Source organism: Epinephelus lanceolatus, chromosome 16, assembly GCF_041903045.1.
Source record: "Epinephelus lanceolatus isolate andai-2023 chromosome 16, ASM4190304v1, whole genome shotgun sequence".
NCBI classification, from domain to species: Eukaryota; Metazoa; Chordata; class Actinopteri; order Perciformes; family Serranidae; genus Epinephelus; species Epinephelus lanceolatus.
The window spans coordinates 17,012,853-17,029,544 of NC_135749.1; the positions used below are offsets into that span (position 1 = coordinate 17,012,853).

Genomic DNA, 16,692 nt, shown 5'->3' on the forward strand with positions numbered 1-16,692 from the left:
TGGCTGTTACTGCAAAACCTTGACTCAGAGAGTTCATGACTTGATGCAAGCCGGTTGTTTATATGGACATAACGTCGAAAACACACCAAGCATCTTCAAAGTGCGAGCTGCCATGCAGTGGGTATGGAAATCTGCGGCGGCTGCTCCAAGCTGTGGCCTTTTGATTCGGCCAAACTAAAAGTTGCAGATGATTTTAACTTTTAGCCAATCAGCAAACAGAGTCTTGTGGCTACTGTGACAGGTTGACCTTTCTTACAAGAATTTCTTACTGCTTGAAACCCACAAACTCACCTTCAACACGCAGAAAAAAGGTCCACACAGGTGTGCTGCTTGGTGTGTTTTCGGCATTAGTTCGCTACAACAGTTGCAATGGCAATGGGACCCGAATTGGAGAATCCTTGGATAGTGAAGGAATGACCCACCCTACTCTCTCTGATTGGCAAGAACTTGTCGCCTTCGTTGGTTTGATTATTTAGGTGTAGGCAAAATGAGGGGGATTGGTTAAGTTTAGGGTAAGAATGTCAGCCTATCAGAGGCGGGCCATTCTGTTGCTGTCGTAGGCTTCGGAAATGTCGCAAATGCTACACATAAAAATGGCCACTGCTGAATGGGAATGTCTGTCCTGCTCTCATTCGTTTCCTATGGTTATGTGTTAGTTAAAATAAACAACTGTCGTTTTTTTTAAAGCTCGGCAATACCTTTATCGGTATCAGCCCCACAGATCTGTCATTGGTCAGGCTATAGCTGTAATATGTCACATACTTTCCCCAATCAATGGAAAGACTGAAGAAAATATGAGCTCATCATCAGTCAAAAGAACACCAGTGTTTTCTTACAAATTACCACAAACTAACCTGACATGCAGAAAACCTGAGCCAGGTTGTTTCCAGTAGAAGAGCACTGGATGGATTTTGGGAGGATGACATCAAGAGTGTGAGCTGTGTGTGCACCCAACTTCATGGATGAACTTTGAGGCAAGAGGGGCCCATGAGGACGAGTCAACGACAGCAAGGGGACGCAACCTAAACTGTGAGACTCCTTCGTCTGCGTGGAGCTCAGCGGTCCTCTGGAGAAGACTTCTCAGGAGGATCAGACTGTGGGTGGTGTGGATGATTTTGTGTGTGTGTGTGTGTGTGTGTGTGTGTGTGTGTGTGTGTGTGTGTGGCGGGGGTGGGGACGGGGGTTGGGGTGGGGTTTTACCTTACCACGGTGACATATTAGTGTTAGACTTACTTGAACGAGAAGATGTTACTTAAGTAGATTCTACTGTAAAGCAGATAGATCTCTCTCCTCCTGACCTCTACTTCCTGTATTTCTGTGTTTTAATGCTTCGTCTCTATGCCAGTGGACTCACTCATCTCACTATGGCTGTACATGTGCCTTTTATTAAAGATCATGGAACCTGCACTGCTGCCTATCTGTGTGTGTGTGTGTGTCTGAACGTAGAAAGGACCAAAATAGAGCTGACTCTCTGAAAGCATCGGCCTGTATGAATATTGCATCCAACACCACAGTTACGAAATCCAAATTTAATTCTAAAGCCTCGTACGAATGATGGATATGTTTTGTTGAATTTGTTGGAGAGGATATGAATCATTTTGAGCACAAACCGAATTAGCCGGCATCTGAACAATAACACACACACTGGCTTATCAGTTATTGCTTGTATGAAAGTGAAAGAAGGTGTTTGCAGGAGTGCTGTAAATGTTGAACGCCTGAAGACTTCTGCAAGGGAGACATTTATATAATGTATGCCTGTAAATATGTATTTAATTAGATATTGATCTGTATAGGTGAGTAGATCATTTTTACATGTCACAGTAGTTAAAGCACAAGTGCAAGGAAAATTAATCAAAAACAGTAAATATTGATCCTTTTTATTGAATAAAATTGTAAATGTATTATGACAATTCGGCCTTTGAGCATGGCTTTAAAATGTAAAAAAAATCATACTTAAAAATTATTTCAGCATTTATATAATGGACAACATTAAATGTATCATTTAACAACAATAAATAAAAATAAGTTTTTTGTAAATTGAAGCTAAAATTCAGTTTAAGTCACGTTAGCTTAGCTTTACTACCTTTACCATAAAGGGACAAACAAACTTTTTGGTAGTGTTTTTAAACAATTATTTGGCCCTCATTAGACTTTTATTTTTTGTATAAATTGACATTAGTATGTTCAGTAAGACCTCTGAAACTAGAGCATGTCGAAAAAATATGCCTACCTTTTAAAATCCCACCACACAGAGCCCTCATGTCTGGAGTGACCTTTTTGTTGTTACCAACTTCCTGTTGGAGTTGACCTGACAGACATACTATTTAAAGACACAGCAACATCTAGTGGATTGTTTATAGCACATCATGCCTAAACTGAACAATAGAGATAAGTTCAACACATTTTTCATTAAGAAATAGTGACCTGAAATATGCTTTACCAAACCGTTGGAGGGTTAACCTCCGGAGACCTGAACTTTTGTTTGGTATGCATTTTTTAATTTCTCCCAGCTATTTGGGATCACTACTAGATAAGTATAAAAAACTAAATATTGTCAACGATAACAAAGTCCCAATGTCCTCAAATGAGACAATAATTAAGTCCCAGTGTCCTCACACAAGTACTTCCTATTTAAAAGTGTCTTGTTTCTGTTGCTAAAATTGGTCAAATTTGTTGCCATATCAAACAACAAACATTATTAATCATAGGTAAACATGTTTTAGCCATAAGATGTGATCAGGTTTTGGACCTTGACTATGTTTGTGTACGGATCGGCTGCAGAGTGACTTGGCAGAGATGGCTGCCGTCTTGTTTTCACATAGATTAGTGTATTGTGCTCTTACTGCCACTAGATGGCATAAAAAGTGTCCATGAACGAGGACAACAGGTCTAAGTTAAGAAGAATGAAGTATAAGGTCAAGTAAACCCAAAATGTGATGTCCTCATATGAGGACACAGGGTCTCATTTATGGCCTACAGGCCAGACATGATGCTGGGTGGCCCAACGTCCATTTTCTAACTCACATTGAAAATAAACTGAATAAATGAATTACATTTTTTGTACTTTGAATGTTAATAAGATGCCAGAGTGCATAAACACGGCATCAAAATAGACTTTGTGCCAGGGGAGGATCCTCTAGACCCCCCAACAGAGGTTCAGGTAAGCCCTAAATGTCCTCAAATCCTAGAAACACCTCTGTGTATAACTGACCTGTGTGGGGCTGCTGCTCCTGGATTTGCCTCTTGGGAGAGAGGGGTGAGGACAGGAAAGGTTGAAAACAGGTGAATCATTTGTTTTACAAACAGATAAACCAGGGTGGGGGGTTCGATCCCTGGGACCTTCTGTGCAGAGTTTGCATGTTCTCCCTGTGTTAGCATGGGTTTTCTCAGGGTACTCCAGCTTCCACCCACAGTCCAAAGACATGCAGGTTAATTTGTGACTCTAAATTGCCTGCAGGTGTGAATAGTTGTCTGTCTCTATGTGTCAGCCCTGTGATAGTCTGACGACCTGTCCAGGGTGTACCCTGCCTCTTGCCCAATGTCAGCTGGGATAGGCTCCAGGAGTAAGAAGTGGAGGAGTAAAAAGTAGGCAATGATATACCCCTCTGAGATGCAGAGGAGTTCAAAGTAGCAGGTAATGGAAATAATCGAGTACCTCAAAACTGTAACTTAAATACCTCACTTAGGAAATGTACTTAGTTACATTCCACCTCTGAAAAAGGCCTTTTGACTGGACATCATCCTCATGGGTAGAAATGAAGTTGAGAAGGTGATCAGAACTGGCATACACTTTGAAAACCAGGTAACTGTTTGGGAACGTTTTTACACAAAAATCCCCAAATTTGACCCATTTCAGCCTCTCAAATTTGCTACATAACTCCCTCCTAAATACGATAACGACTAATCAGTTAATTGTAAAAATATTCTGAAGATTAATCAGTGACAGAAATAATAGTAATTTGCAGCCCTGAAGCTGCACAAAATGACCTGTAGTGTTAATGAGGGCTGTGTACTGAGAGTGTTTGAGCAGCAGGGGGCGCTAATGCCTCAAACTGAGACAGCTTCAGTGGTTTGATAGAAAATGGTAACTGATAACTCTGCTGTTTATATAATCTGCACCAATTTTCCACATTGGCTTGTTGTCATGAGTGAAAACCTGAACACTATTGCTCGACTGCGACTGTGTGATCATCTGAGTCCTAATAACACCAAGATTCCCTTAAATTAAGTGCCCTTAATGGTCAACCATGTTAATCTTAAATCTTTCACTTGCTTGTTAGTTATTCAGACATTAAGTTAATGACATTCATCTCCCATTTATGAGCTCAGTGGTGGGTTAACAACCCATATTTCTGCTTCTCCACAGCACAAACATCATTTTGATTATCATGTGACACTGCTGCCTCATTTAATGTACTTCAATTCCTGGTGTTTGTGTCTCGCCACGCCTGCATCCATTTGCATTAGCGTCATCAATGTTGGAGGAAACAAAGAGCCAGGATGATATAGAAATGTGACATCGTCAATCCAGCCACAGCACTTTATTCTATTCACACAGTGCATTTCCTTGGAACACAATATATAATTTAATATCAATATAAAACTCCATTTGTGTATATAAATTATGCATTCAATAAAGCAGCTCTGATATATACTATTAAGCTTTGGTACAGTGGAACATTTCTAACAGTTGAACATTTCTGTATGTGAGTGGGTGTATGTTGTGTGTGTGTGTGTGTGTGTGTGTGCACATGCTTGTTATGAGTGTGAACAGCGTACCCTGTGGGCATCGCCAAGAGGAAGGCGGGTGTAGGTGAGGGGAGTGTGAAAAAAAGGTGTTTGTGTTAAGAGTGTGTGTGTGTGTGTGTGCATGTGAGTTAACGCAGGAACTCGAGCATTGTCGCTCCATCCGTCGAGGCATCATCAATACTGTGCGCTCCAGGCCGGGGCCCTGAGGTTGGTGCAGCTGGGAGGATGGCAGCTGCCGTGGTGGGAGGGTGAGGGCACCACGCAGCAGTAACCCGCCTCCCCAGCAACAACGTTACTTTGGGGATAGGACAGTGAAACACCTCCCTGCAGATGAAGAAAAAAAAAGAAAGTAAAGTTGGAGTGAAGAATCTGCAACCACAAGCACTTTCTGAAGTGCTAAACGCTTCTTTTGGGGGCTGAGTTGTCGGAGGCTGGCGATGAACGAGACCTTTGGGTGCTCTGTGTTTACCTGAACCATGCTACGATGCTGATGAGAGGCCATTGGTGAGTAGGTCCCCAGCACAGCCTGGGCCTGGGTGTGTGAAGACTGCTGCACCCCCACAGCAGGGGCGTAACCTGCTGCCAACACACAGTTATATAAGAGATTATTAACAATATATTTCATCAGTGCAAAGTGTTCAGCAAACGGTTAATATAAGGATAGAGCCACGAGAGAGTTTTACTGTTGTTTTAAATAAGACGAGCTGTGAGGAAACTTGGATACATCATGAACTAACCGCTCTCTAATTTTCCAGATATTGTCGATAAATAAAAAACTTTAATTAATTATTTTCTGGAAGAAATAAGAACTTGAGTACTTCTCTGTTTTTATTATTATTTATTTTACCTTAAATGGCGACATAAAAATCATACAGAATTCTTACAGTGCTGGTTGTGCACTTGAATCTTTATTGGCAACATTAAATAATTACAGCAACAACAAAACACTACTTTGGGAAATACATTAATATTTTTCCATAGTTCACCCTGTCCTTCTGATTTTTGCTTGGATGTCGCCACTTTGACTCTTGTATGATTCTATACATTCATCTTCATTTATTTTGTTATCGGACACTGATGCCTGGAAGGTGTTGACGGACTGTTTGCAGCTGTTTCAAATACATTTGCTCATTAAGATGCACTAAATTCTAACACACGATGACAGTGTTGAAATGTGCCTCTTCGTCTTTGTCGTCGCGTGGAATAGAAGCAGCAGGAAAAGAGACCGGTTCACTGTGAGACCCTCAGACTACATCTCTGACAGTGTAACGGCCCCCTCCTCTACTGCCATGGCCTGCGTCTGTCTCCCACACACACACACACACACACGCACATACACACACAGGTGGCAAGTACCTGCTGGCTGTGCTGCTTGGCTGTGGATGTGCTGGCTGGGTGAGACAGGCCTGCACGGCTGCTGAGCTGAGGTAGGATACTGGCCGTAGTAATACACAGGCAACTGTCGGAAAATAATGTAAAAAATACTGGCTTTATTCTTACTGTTATTTACCTGAAACTCCTTCAACCTAAATTGTAGGTAAAATCAAGGCAGAATTTAAACATATATCTGACACTAACATGAAGTTGTTGTTTCAAGTACATCAATCATAAAAGGAACATGAGAAATTTAAGGTGCATGTGAGTCCGTACCTGAGGTGAGGGCTGGCAGTAGCTTGGGGGATTGGGAGGGGGAGGGGCTGCATAGATGTAACCCTGACCGGGCGGGTAAAGAGGGGGGACTTCACACGTCGATTGACAGCTCACTTGAGCAAACTGCGAGGAGAGCTCTTCAATCTGCGGGGCGAGAGAAAGGAGGTCAACATGCACGTGAAACACACACACACTGTAAGCACATGTATGTGCGGCAGTTTGTACAGCGATACATACTGCGGCGTATGGTTGTGAGGGAGTGACAGGCAACATCTGTGGCGCTGTGTACGAGACAGATGAGTACTGAACCACCTGAGAGAGACACACAAATGGGGACGGAGATAAAGACACAGACGGCCACATGCATGTATGTCAGCCCGAGCATGTCTTGCATGTCGAACCCTTCCTGCTGTGTGTGTGTGTGTGTGTGTGTGTGTACGCTTTACCTGCTGAGAGGGGGAGCCTTGAAGTTGAGTCTGACTCCTGATTGGCTGCTGGCTGTCCGGAGGGTTGTACACAGCAGGGGATCCATCAGGGTTCAGGAAAGGCTGCCCTGAGAGGTCAAAGGGTTGATAAGTGTGATAAATGCATTGTGTGTTGTGTGTGTAATGTTACTGGTGTGTGTGTGTGTGTTTGTGGTACGTACCAGTATGAGGGTTCACTAGTATGCTTCCCGGTGGGATCCCGTTCTCCACGATGTAAGCAGAGCTGGGAGCGGGCTCATCTGTGGATGTCAGTCTGTAAAGAGGGATGGAGCCTGAGAGGGAGGGAAAGGTGAAAGAGGGAGTAGAGATAAGAAAGTAAAGACAGAGAAAGTTTTATCACGGCACATAATAAATTAACATTCAAAATCTTCAGTCTCTCCTCCCCTGCCTGTGCTAAAAACATACTGTGTGCAGCTCCTCAGCAATGACGTATTTTTCTTGAATATGCGAAGATGACTGGAGGTGTTGTGTGAAAATTTACAGCTATGGTGTGAAGGTTCATGAATTGAGTTATATCTTCACACCAGCAGAACTTCCACTGCTTTTTGTTAATTAGCTGCTGCTGAATAAAGAACAGACATCATTTATACGCAGCGATTTTCCCAAGTGTAGCGTGGCAATGAAATCCGCTAATAAGTTTGCTTGCACGCAGGTAGAGAGGGATGAAGTGTCTCACCCTCGACGACTGGATTCACACCTTCAAGGTGCGACTGAGAAGTGATAAAGAGTCTTTAAATGTTATTCTGGCGCCAGGTTTATGAACAAAAAAAAAAAAAAAAAAGACGCACCTGAACCGCGTGTGTCCCAGCTGTGGTTGGCAGCTTGGCAGGGCTTTGAGGCAGGACTCGTCCATTGGTAGGAGGAATCAGAGTCTGTGCTGCTCCAAGGTCGGGGGTCGTTGCTGTAGCGACAGTCAGTCTCAGTGCTGCTCTGCCTGCTGCTGCCTGTCCAGCTGGAGCCTGAGCTGTCACGGCTCCCCCTGTGAGGCACATCCAGAATTATCCTACAACTTTATTGCTGCATGAGAGGCGTGCTATTTATGTGAATGAGGGACACCTGCTGATATGCTTCACATAAAAAAGGCCATGTATGCATTCACTGTCATAAATCATCAATAAAAAAAACTTTCCTTCAGCTATTTTATTCAGACTGAAAGATTTCCAAGACTCCTAACCCTGATACAAAAAAATCTAGGTCTTCATTTTGTTTCCACTGCAGATTCTGAAAAGCTCTGTTACAGCCAGGCTGACCAGATTAAGATGATAAATGACTTCGCATCTGTGCAGACAGAGCTCTACCTGAAGAGCTGCCTTCTCCTCTGGGTCTCAGCATATGGATTGTTCTCCTCCGCAGCCCTGCACACAGCACACACACACACACACACACACACACACACACACACACACATATATTAATGCCCTCATCTAAATATAAAAAGCTGAAAAGGCACATGGAGAGAATACACTGCAGGCAAGGTTACCTGGTTTCTGTATGAGCATTCTCCTGGGTGCAGGATGCCTGTAAAAGTACGGCAGAGAAATTAGTCTCCTATATGTCTCCATGTCATATCTGCCTGACTCTCTCTCTCTCTCTCCCCTATCTCACCTCTTGGCTAAAGATTCGATCTCGTACTCGTTGGTACTCCTCCTCTCTCTCCTCCATCGACTTGCTTTGCTTCTCCCGTAAGGGGTGAAGTCGGGTCTGAAGGGAGAGGAACGAAAGCAGGTCAAAAACGCTGATAGGATACAACCAGTGTCAATTGTAGAGAATATTCCACAGAGACAGGCAGCTATAGGGACAGGAGGACAGACGGACCTGGTCATCTGAGCTGTTGTCTCTCTTCAGAATAATTTTCCACTGGTGGAGCTCTTCTGCCTTGTCCTTATGCACCTGGTCCAGAAAGCGCTGCTCTGGTCTTGAAGGCAAAAAGTAACAATCGCCATTACTTCACAATCAATGCTAAAAGGCGAGGATTTACATGCATTGTGTGCGCTTACATGCGTGTGCTGCTGGTCCTGTTGATGATGACAGCCTTGCCTGTCTGGTCTACATTGTGCTCCATGCCAAAGTAGGCCGCTACCCGATGGACCAGCATACGGTGGTAGGACGACATGTGAGGGAACTTCTTAAAGGGACTGAGATGTGGGAAGAGAGAGGCAAGGTAAAAAAAAATATATTAAAAGGGGTGAAGAAGGAGGGAAGCAGTGAGGGAAACAAGTATAGAAGGAGGGAGCAATGAAAGAAAGTGGGAGGGAGGAAGAGAAAGAAGGAGGTAGATTGAGACTGGGTGAATTTTTTGGCTTAAGTCCAATTTCATTGCCGGTGGCTCAAACACACCCACACCAACATAACCAGCTCGATATATTGATCAGTACACTGAAAAAGCTGTATGGACAGAATTATAATATAAGAGCTGGAGACATATCTCAAATTAGCATAAAACTCTATTCATCCTTTAACAGGATTTAGTTTTATTTCAGCATGTTTATCAGTAGATAGCTCAATGAGGACCCAAGGTTATGTCCTCTCGTTCAGACACACACTCCCCCCACACACACACACCTATTGCTGATGATAAAGTCAGTCATGTCCTGCTCCAGTTTAAGCAGCATCATGCGGTCTCTGGGGTTGCTGTTGAGGGTGTTGACGATAAACTGGTGCAGGTCTATGCCGGTGGAGTCGGTGTACTCCACGCTGGGCTCTGAGAGCGACACAGACGGGCAGGGCGTATTACAAGACAATAGAAATAAAAATACAAAAAGCACACTGCAATATTAAACACCTCAGGAGGACTAAATAGGGGCACTGAAACCCATTTTATTACATTTTATTTGCTTTCTGTTGTCTCTCTTTTATGAGATATCAATCACACACACACACACACACACCTTTGGACAGTGAATGTTTCTTTGGATCGGCGCTGTTCTCCTGGTCTTCCTCTTTACAGGGAGTTCTCTCGTTGTCATGGCAGCTAGATGAGATGTTTGCGTCTGGAGATGCCTGAGAGGGGAGAAAATAAAGAGTAATTTGAGTGTGGTGATGATGAGGAGGTGGATGATGTGTGTGTTTGTGTGTGTGTTACCTGGGTTGCTTCAAATGGTGAGAACTCCTCGCAGACAGCAATACTCCGCACTAACTTTCCTTTGGCCTGAAACACACACACAAGCGAGCATTATTACAAATTCATAGAGTATAATGCAATAGATATTTCTGTTCAAATGAATAATGAGAGGCAGAATTATTTTAGCTTACCTTAACTGTTTTCTTTGGTTGCACCTGGTTACAGCTTTTCTGCGAGTGAGGACACAATTTGTCATAAAGTGAGCACGTGAGGGGAGGTAGTGTGGTGCTGCATAACTTTAATGTGATATACTATTAATGTGGTACACTATATATTTAGTGTCGCTCACCTGCTGCTCCAGCTTCTTATTGTCATGTTGGCAGTCTTGGTCCTCCTTCTGTTTGCAAGAGGGCGGACATGGCGGCGGGGAGGGGCAGCTCATGACATCACATGATGTCACAACACAGGGTTTTAGGAGGACATCTGTACTCTCCACAGCTGCTTCGGTCATCCTTCTAAACAACACAAAGCATGGACTCGTGAAGCTGTGCGTGTTTACCCACATAACGGTGACATTTGTATATTTTACTGCTGTTTCAAGATACCTTTGCCTACATTTGCATGAGTTTGTGTGTGTGTGTGTGCGTGTGTTTGCTGTTCCTACCTATTTGGAGTTGTTTACTGGAGAGCCTCACAGGTGAATGATGAGGTCATATATCCCATGTTCCCACAGGGCAGCAAGAAACGCAATTATCCCCTCCACCCGTGCTCGCCTTCTCTACTGTTCCTCTCTCTGCCGGCTCTTTACTGGTCAATGGAAAATAGCGTGGAGAAAACGAAAACACAGGAGAACAAACTGTGTTAGTGGTCATTCTACGACAGAAACACCACTACACTGTTCCTCAAACACACACACACACACACACACACACATCAAACAGCTGCCAGAGCATAAAGGCATAGCTGCTGGAAATGACATCAAGTAGCTAAGCTTGTGTGTCTGCGTATGTGTGTGTAACCTCCGCCTAGGCTTCCCAAATGCTGTCCTGGTTTGACAGTTAATTGCTGCTTAAAGCGTATTACTGTAAGTGTGCCTGTGCATGCGTGTAACAGTAGCAGCACAGACCAGCGCTCGGATGTCACATTTGCTGGTGTGTTTACATGTGTGTGGCTCATGTGAACGCATGTCTAGTGTGTCCTCGAGCTTTTCTTAGAAACAGCAGCTGTGGAGAGTATCATCCAATCCGCCAGCACTGATATTCCCAGAATGCTGAGCTGAGTCTCTGATCCCAGTGGTGAGAATATTGCCGAGACCAAAGAGACAGACACACACACAAGAGGAAGTGGCATTCCACCGTCTCTTCCAGAGGGCCAACTGCATTCAGTGGGGACACATCCTGGTGTAACACAGAGCTCAAGGGGACACTTATTCCTGTAACACCTGGGGACAGAATAACGAGCTCAGAGGATGCCGAGTCCCATAACATGGTTATTTAACACCCGACTGGAGATAATAGCACTTTTTTTTTTTTAAAGACCCCTGTCAGTCCATGTGCAACCAAAGTGGTGTTTACTTCCCATGCCGCCTCAGTGAAACACAATACATGACAGCAGTGATTCCACCCAGCAAAAATATTCTCAGTATGGTCGGGAGGCGCCTGAAATCTCTTTGTGTGTTGGTCTTTAGTTTCATAATGGAAATATCATCAAAATTAAATGCGATACTTCACAATCATTATGATTAAAATGTGTTAGAACATGCTGTACTTTAAGTGTGATAACGTAACCCTGTAGTTATCAATGTTTTTATCGATACACTGATTGAGGTTTTCCAGAGAAATTAGTCCTATGATGTAACGGCTTCTTGAGTTAAGGGATTATGGAAAGGGGCGCTGCTCTCCACGTATTGACAAGATTTGATTCAGTCAATTCAGATGCGTGTCGAGTAAATTAATTGATCAACAGAAAATAAATGGGCAACTCTTTTTCTGTCATAATTCAAGCTAAAATGCCAGACATTTCCTGTTTTCAGCTTTTCACGTGTGAGAAGTTGCTGCTTTTCTTCATGTTATTAATAGAAAACAGAATATCTTTGCATTTTGGACGGCTGATTGGACAAAATAACTAATAATTTGAAGATGTCACCACAGCATGAAAAGAATTTGTCATTATTTTCTCACGTTTTACAGACAAGATGTTCAATTGATTGACTGATAAAATAATCCACAATGTATGAGAGCAGGAGTATTGCAGTTTGCCGACTGCTGAGATGACTTGTATCACTGTATTAGCTTGGTGGGCTTCTGCACACTGCCCAGGGAACATACCTAAACACTCTATAGGACATAATGACTCCCTAATGTGTTGTTGGCGATTTCCTGCTGAGCTGTCCTTCAGCCAAACAGACCAGCTCCATGTGTGCTGCACTGTAACTGACCCTGACCTCAGAGCTCACATAGGGGAGGGGCAAGGAAAAAACAACACGTCTCCTTTTACCATTACAATCAAAGAAAAATTGTCCATAAAATAAGAGAAAGCATGCTGGCATTGGACTGTTTTAAAGCTGTGAATTGAGAGCAATAGCAGCGAACGGGAACATGACATAAGCAGGACAAAGAGGGAAAAGAATGATGTGGAGCAGATGCACTACAGAAGAAACAAGATGAATGGGAGGCAAGGGAAGCAGAGGATGAAGAGAGATGAGGAAAGAGTCTGCAGGGACTTTAAAGGTGAAGAGGGGTGAAGGAAGGCGTTGGAGAAAGAGGGGAGTGAAGAATTAGTGATAGAGAGGCTCGCAGCACAGTCTGTCTCCTGGCTTTTCAGCCGACGGCCGTGAAGAGGGGATTTGAGTGGAGCTACCAGTTTTTGAGCTGAGCGCTGCAGAAGCAGCCGGCCGCCCGGGGAGAAGGTGTGACACGATCATTAGCGCGTGACGGATGGTGGCGGGAGGCAGGGAGCGCCAGTACCCGCTACATCATCATCCATCTGCTGCTCTCCCTGAAGCCTCCAGCCTCAGAGCCACCTACTCACCAGGACACCTTTCTTCTCTGGCCAAAAGCTGCCTGGCTCATCTACACTGACACACAGGCAGGCCAGTGGGAAAATATCCAAAACCTGCTTTAGATGGCCATTGTCAGCTCAACCAAGTTACACTAAGTGCTTAAGCCCAGCACAATCCTGTTTGTAATTAGGACCACTGAAAAATTTATCTTTGAATACCAGGACTATAATTATCATTGGCTCTTGTATCATCTAATACCCAGATCTATCATTGTATGATGTATGCTTGGGTTTCTTATCCTGCCTCGTGTACTTGCACACATTAATCTGTACACTTTCCCATCCCTGAGGACAGTCTGCTCTGCTTTCTTTTTTATTTGCACCCTTCCATCACTTGACAACCAAACTGGAAAATAGAAATTATCACCGCATATGGTCCCCGAAGCTGATTGTGTTTTGTCTCTATGGTTGCAGCTGAATTTAAAAAGGGGATTTCATGTTTTCTCCCTCTGCTCTGAGCTCATTAGGAAATGATTCAGCGAAAGACTCAGAACAAGAGAGCAGGTCTCCGTGGTTTAAAATAATAATTGAGAATTTTGAGGCAAACTCAAAGCATTCAGCTCTTTGTTTATCCATAATATGTACAGGCTTTGCCCCTGAGTCTGTAATTGGGCTGCTTTTCTTTCCCCTCCTACAGTACATAGGGTATTTTGAGTTTTTTACTTACAATTTTTTGTTTTTATATTGTTGCATGTGGTGTGGCTGCACTTTTTTTAAAATCTGCAGCTGAATTCTTTCCCTCCTGGGCTTCTTTTGTCGTGTCTCCTTGCTACTGCACACTCAAGTCAAATAAAACAGGGCATGAATTATTTCACCCTCCACTTTAAGACAAGTGAAGAACAGAAAGTAGGCTACACATGAGAGGAAATTTAGGTTACATCGTCCTTTGAGTCATGAGCACCTGGGCAGCCACCGCAGTTTTATTACCAAAGTGACTTGTGGGTGCGACAGCTGTGTCGCTCTGCAGCTGATGTCAAACCTCAAGATATGAAAAAAACTCTGCACATATACGACACATTAAAGCAGCAATCGCTGGTGTTAAAGGGCAACTTCACCCAAAAATAATCTTTGCAACTCCTTATAGCACAGTCTAAAACTGGAGGCATCTTGACTGTATCACACGTTCAAACAGAGGATGCTGTAAGTAGGCTAAAACAAACAGGTGTCATGCTCATGCACAACTTTTGCGGTATCCTGTTGACCCACATAACATAACGGGACAAACCGATAACGGAGCATGGTCGTGGTTTGCGCGATCTAACGTTACTCTCGGGATGGGACTCTCCCTCTTGGGGGGCTGTGTGCAGGGAACCAATGGGGACAGTGACTGTTAGCTGTGTGTTTGTGTGTCGCATTACCGTGACCCGGGCTTAAGCTGACACACCGGGCTATTTTTACACCCGGGCAGGGAGTGGACCTCCTGCTCCGGGACTTCACCGTGCTGTCAGCTGCATGTGGAGCGCGGAGGACGGTGGGCGAAGGATACACAGCAGGAGCTCTGACATGAACTCGGTATTTTAACAGAAAGAGACTTTAATCTAACAGAGACACGGGGCAACTTGTATCGCCTTTAAACTCACAAAACACACAAGCAGGCAGGAATATAAAAAGAGAGGCAGCCGGTCGAAAAAACATTAAAACCTAACCTGTTCATCTAAGTAACACTTAACACAATGGGCTAAAATAATGTAGCCTTTACATACAACACATCTACCGGCTCCTAATAAACCGTTATCATTCATTCAGCGGTGTCGCTACCGTTTCAGACCCGGGGGAAATGCGACTGATAGCTGCGCTCCGGGGCGCAGTTAGCTAGTTACATCCCCAAATTTTACCGTCTCCTCGGTAGAGTTTCGGCTAAAATATAAATGTGTTCATATGTCACCATAACTCACGATCTGATGCGATTAATGTCGCAAAAGTCCAAACAACAGCGCTGACAAAACAGCACCAGAAGACAGAAGAATGTAAGCCGTTAATCAAGCTATGTCCTCGCGCTAAGAATGTCCGTTAGCTTACCGTTAGTTGACGTCTTCCCTCCTCCGTGTGGGCTTCTGCCGGTGTAGCTTACCTACCGACCGACCGACCGACGGCTGTACACCCGGTGTCTGTTGACTGTGAGGTCCGTTGCTCCTCCTTCGCCTTTTGCCTGTCTCTGTCGGAGCAGGGGGAGCACAGGGGGGAGGAGGAGCGGGGAGGAGAACCGACAGCTCTGAACCCTGAGCCACGCGCCCACACACACACGCGAGGAATGCACGAGAGCCAACCCTCCACCAGCCCACTCATCTCTATCTCTGTCCCTGTCTCTCGCTCTCGTATCTGTCCGTCTCTCTTTGTCTTCCATTTCATCTAAACTCAATTATATTTCCTTTACTACTGCAATATTACTGCAATAACTGACTTCATGACGTGAGGGGACACAACAAGAAATACTCTCTGGTAGCTTTATAAAGGATAAAAATATTATTCTTATGCAGTGATGGAATGTAGCCTACATACAACTGTACCTACAGGAAGTACAAATTCATTTGTACGTTAGTTGAGTATTTCCTTTTGTTTTTACAGTGTAGCTTTTGCTGTGCTACATTGAGAAAAATAAATAAATAAAATTCGAAAACTAATTTCCTACTATATCCACTTTATTCCTGAGGGCCCTAATGTAGAAATAATTATGGGCGCGACTTCCGGCGAGATAGCGGAAGTAGCAGTAAGCTAGTTGTGGTTAGTCCCAGTGGCTACTCTTGGGGGCTAACCACCTGGTTCTTTTCGAAGTAATTTGCCTTCAGTTTTGCAACTACTGGTTTATTTTTTATTTTTTTAACAAATATTTAACTAATGTTAACTTAGCATTTTCTAAAAATGTCTTAGCAGAGCTCTGGTACCTGTTGCACTGTCCGTGTCTGTAACAACTAACAACCAGTCTAAGCTAAATTTTTTTTCTTGAGCAACTGTGTGTTGAACATGTAACCAGAACAAAAATGGGATTGTTCCTGTTGACAAAGGAACCATTAATATGAGAAATAAAACCACAAGAGTTTCATGAGACATAGAGAAAAAGTATTAAATCGGAATTAGCAGAATTGAATGACACCTAGACTGACAGGGCTGTCACACAATGTCAGTACATGATATCCCTGTCTTTCCCCGTCTGACTTCGTTCTCAACCTACATTAGAAAAGTGCTCGTTATAAAATAAACTCAGCAACATACCTTGAAATATGTATTTAGTCATCAGGGCTGAGAATGTGTTACTGATTTACCGTATTTCCTTTATATCATATAAAAATGAACGCCAAAAGTTATGTCTTTTACTACTTCTTTATATTACTAATACTGAAGTCTGCTGCTAAATTCAGCATCATGTTTCGCTCAGAACAGTTAAAAAAAAAAAAACTGTCTTTAATGCAGACGAGTGGAGGATTAGCTGGGAAACATCACATTTATTCACAACATGGAGCTACAGTTAAAGGACAACTTCGGTATTTTTCAACCTTGGCTCTATTTCCCCATGTGTATGTGTGCGTATGATACATGGGTATCACTCGTTCTAAAATTGGTTCAGTATTGAGCTGCGAAACGAGCTAAAATGGTAATGGGGGCAAATGCGTCCCGTATAAAAGTGCTTTTTTTCGCCACTGACCGGTTCGGATCGCCAGTGCTATCTCTGTAAATAGCATATGGTAGCGG

At 43.6% G+C, this 16,692-nt stretch overlaps 1 protein-coding gene across 5 annotated transcripts; it reads right to left on the bottom strand.

Moving 5' to 3' along the window:
- Positions 1-4,514: 4,514 nt before the first annotated feature.
- Positions 4,515-15,238, bottom strand: arpp21 (cAMP-regulated phosphoprotein, 21). Of its 5 annotated transcripts, none has more exons than XM_033637648.2 (20): positions 15,025-15,236; positions 10,610-10,747; positions 10,295-10,460; positions 10,137-10,175; positions 9,967-10,032; positions 9,773-9,884; positions 9,447-9,585; positions 8,882-9,019; positions 8,700-8,799; positions 8,490-8,585; positions 8,365-8,402; positions 8,183-8,239; positions 7,673-7,863; positions 7,046-7,156; positions 6,846-6,952; positions 6,637-6,711; positions 6,400-6,543; positions 6,106-6,208; positions 5,219-5,328; positions 4,515-5,073 (listed from the first exon to the last, which is right to left on the bottom strand). In XM_033637648.2, exons 3-20 carry the CDS (start codon positions 10,454-10,456, stop codon positions 4,924-4,926), a joined length of 1,938 nt encoding a protein of 645 aa, XP_033493539.2. In that variant the 5' UTR covers positions 10,457-10,460; positions 10,610-10,747; positions 15,025-15,236; the 3' UTR covers positions 4,515-4,923. The 5 variants fall into 5 exon arrangements, with proteins under 5 accessions (XP_033493539.2, XP_033493540.2, XP_033493538.2 ...); XM_033637649.2 differs by having other exon boundaries at positions 5,219-5,325; positions 10,610-10,752; XM_033637647.2 differs by having other exon boundaries at positions 10,610-10,752.
- Between the last annotated feature and the right edge of the window lie 1,454 nt (positions 15,239-16,692).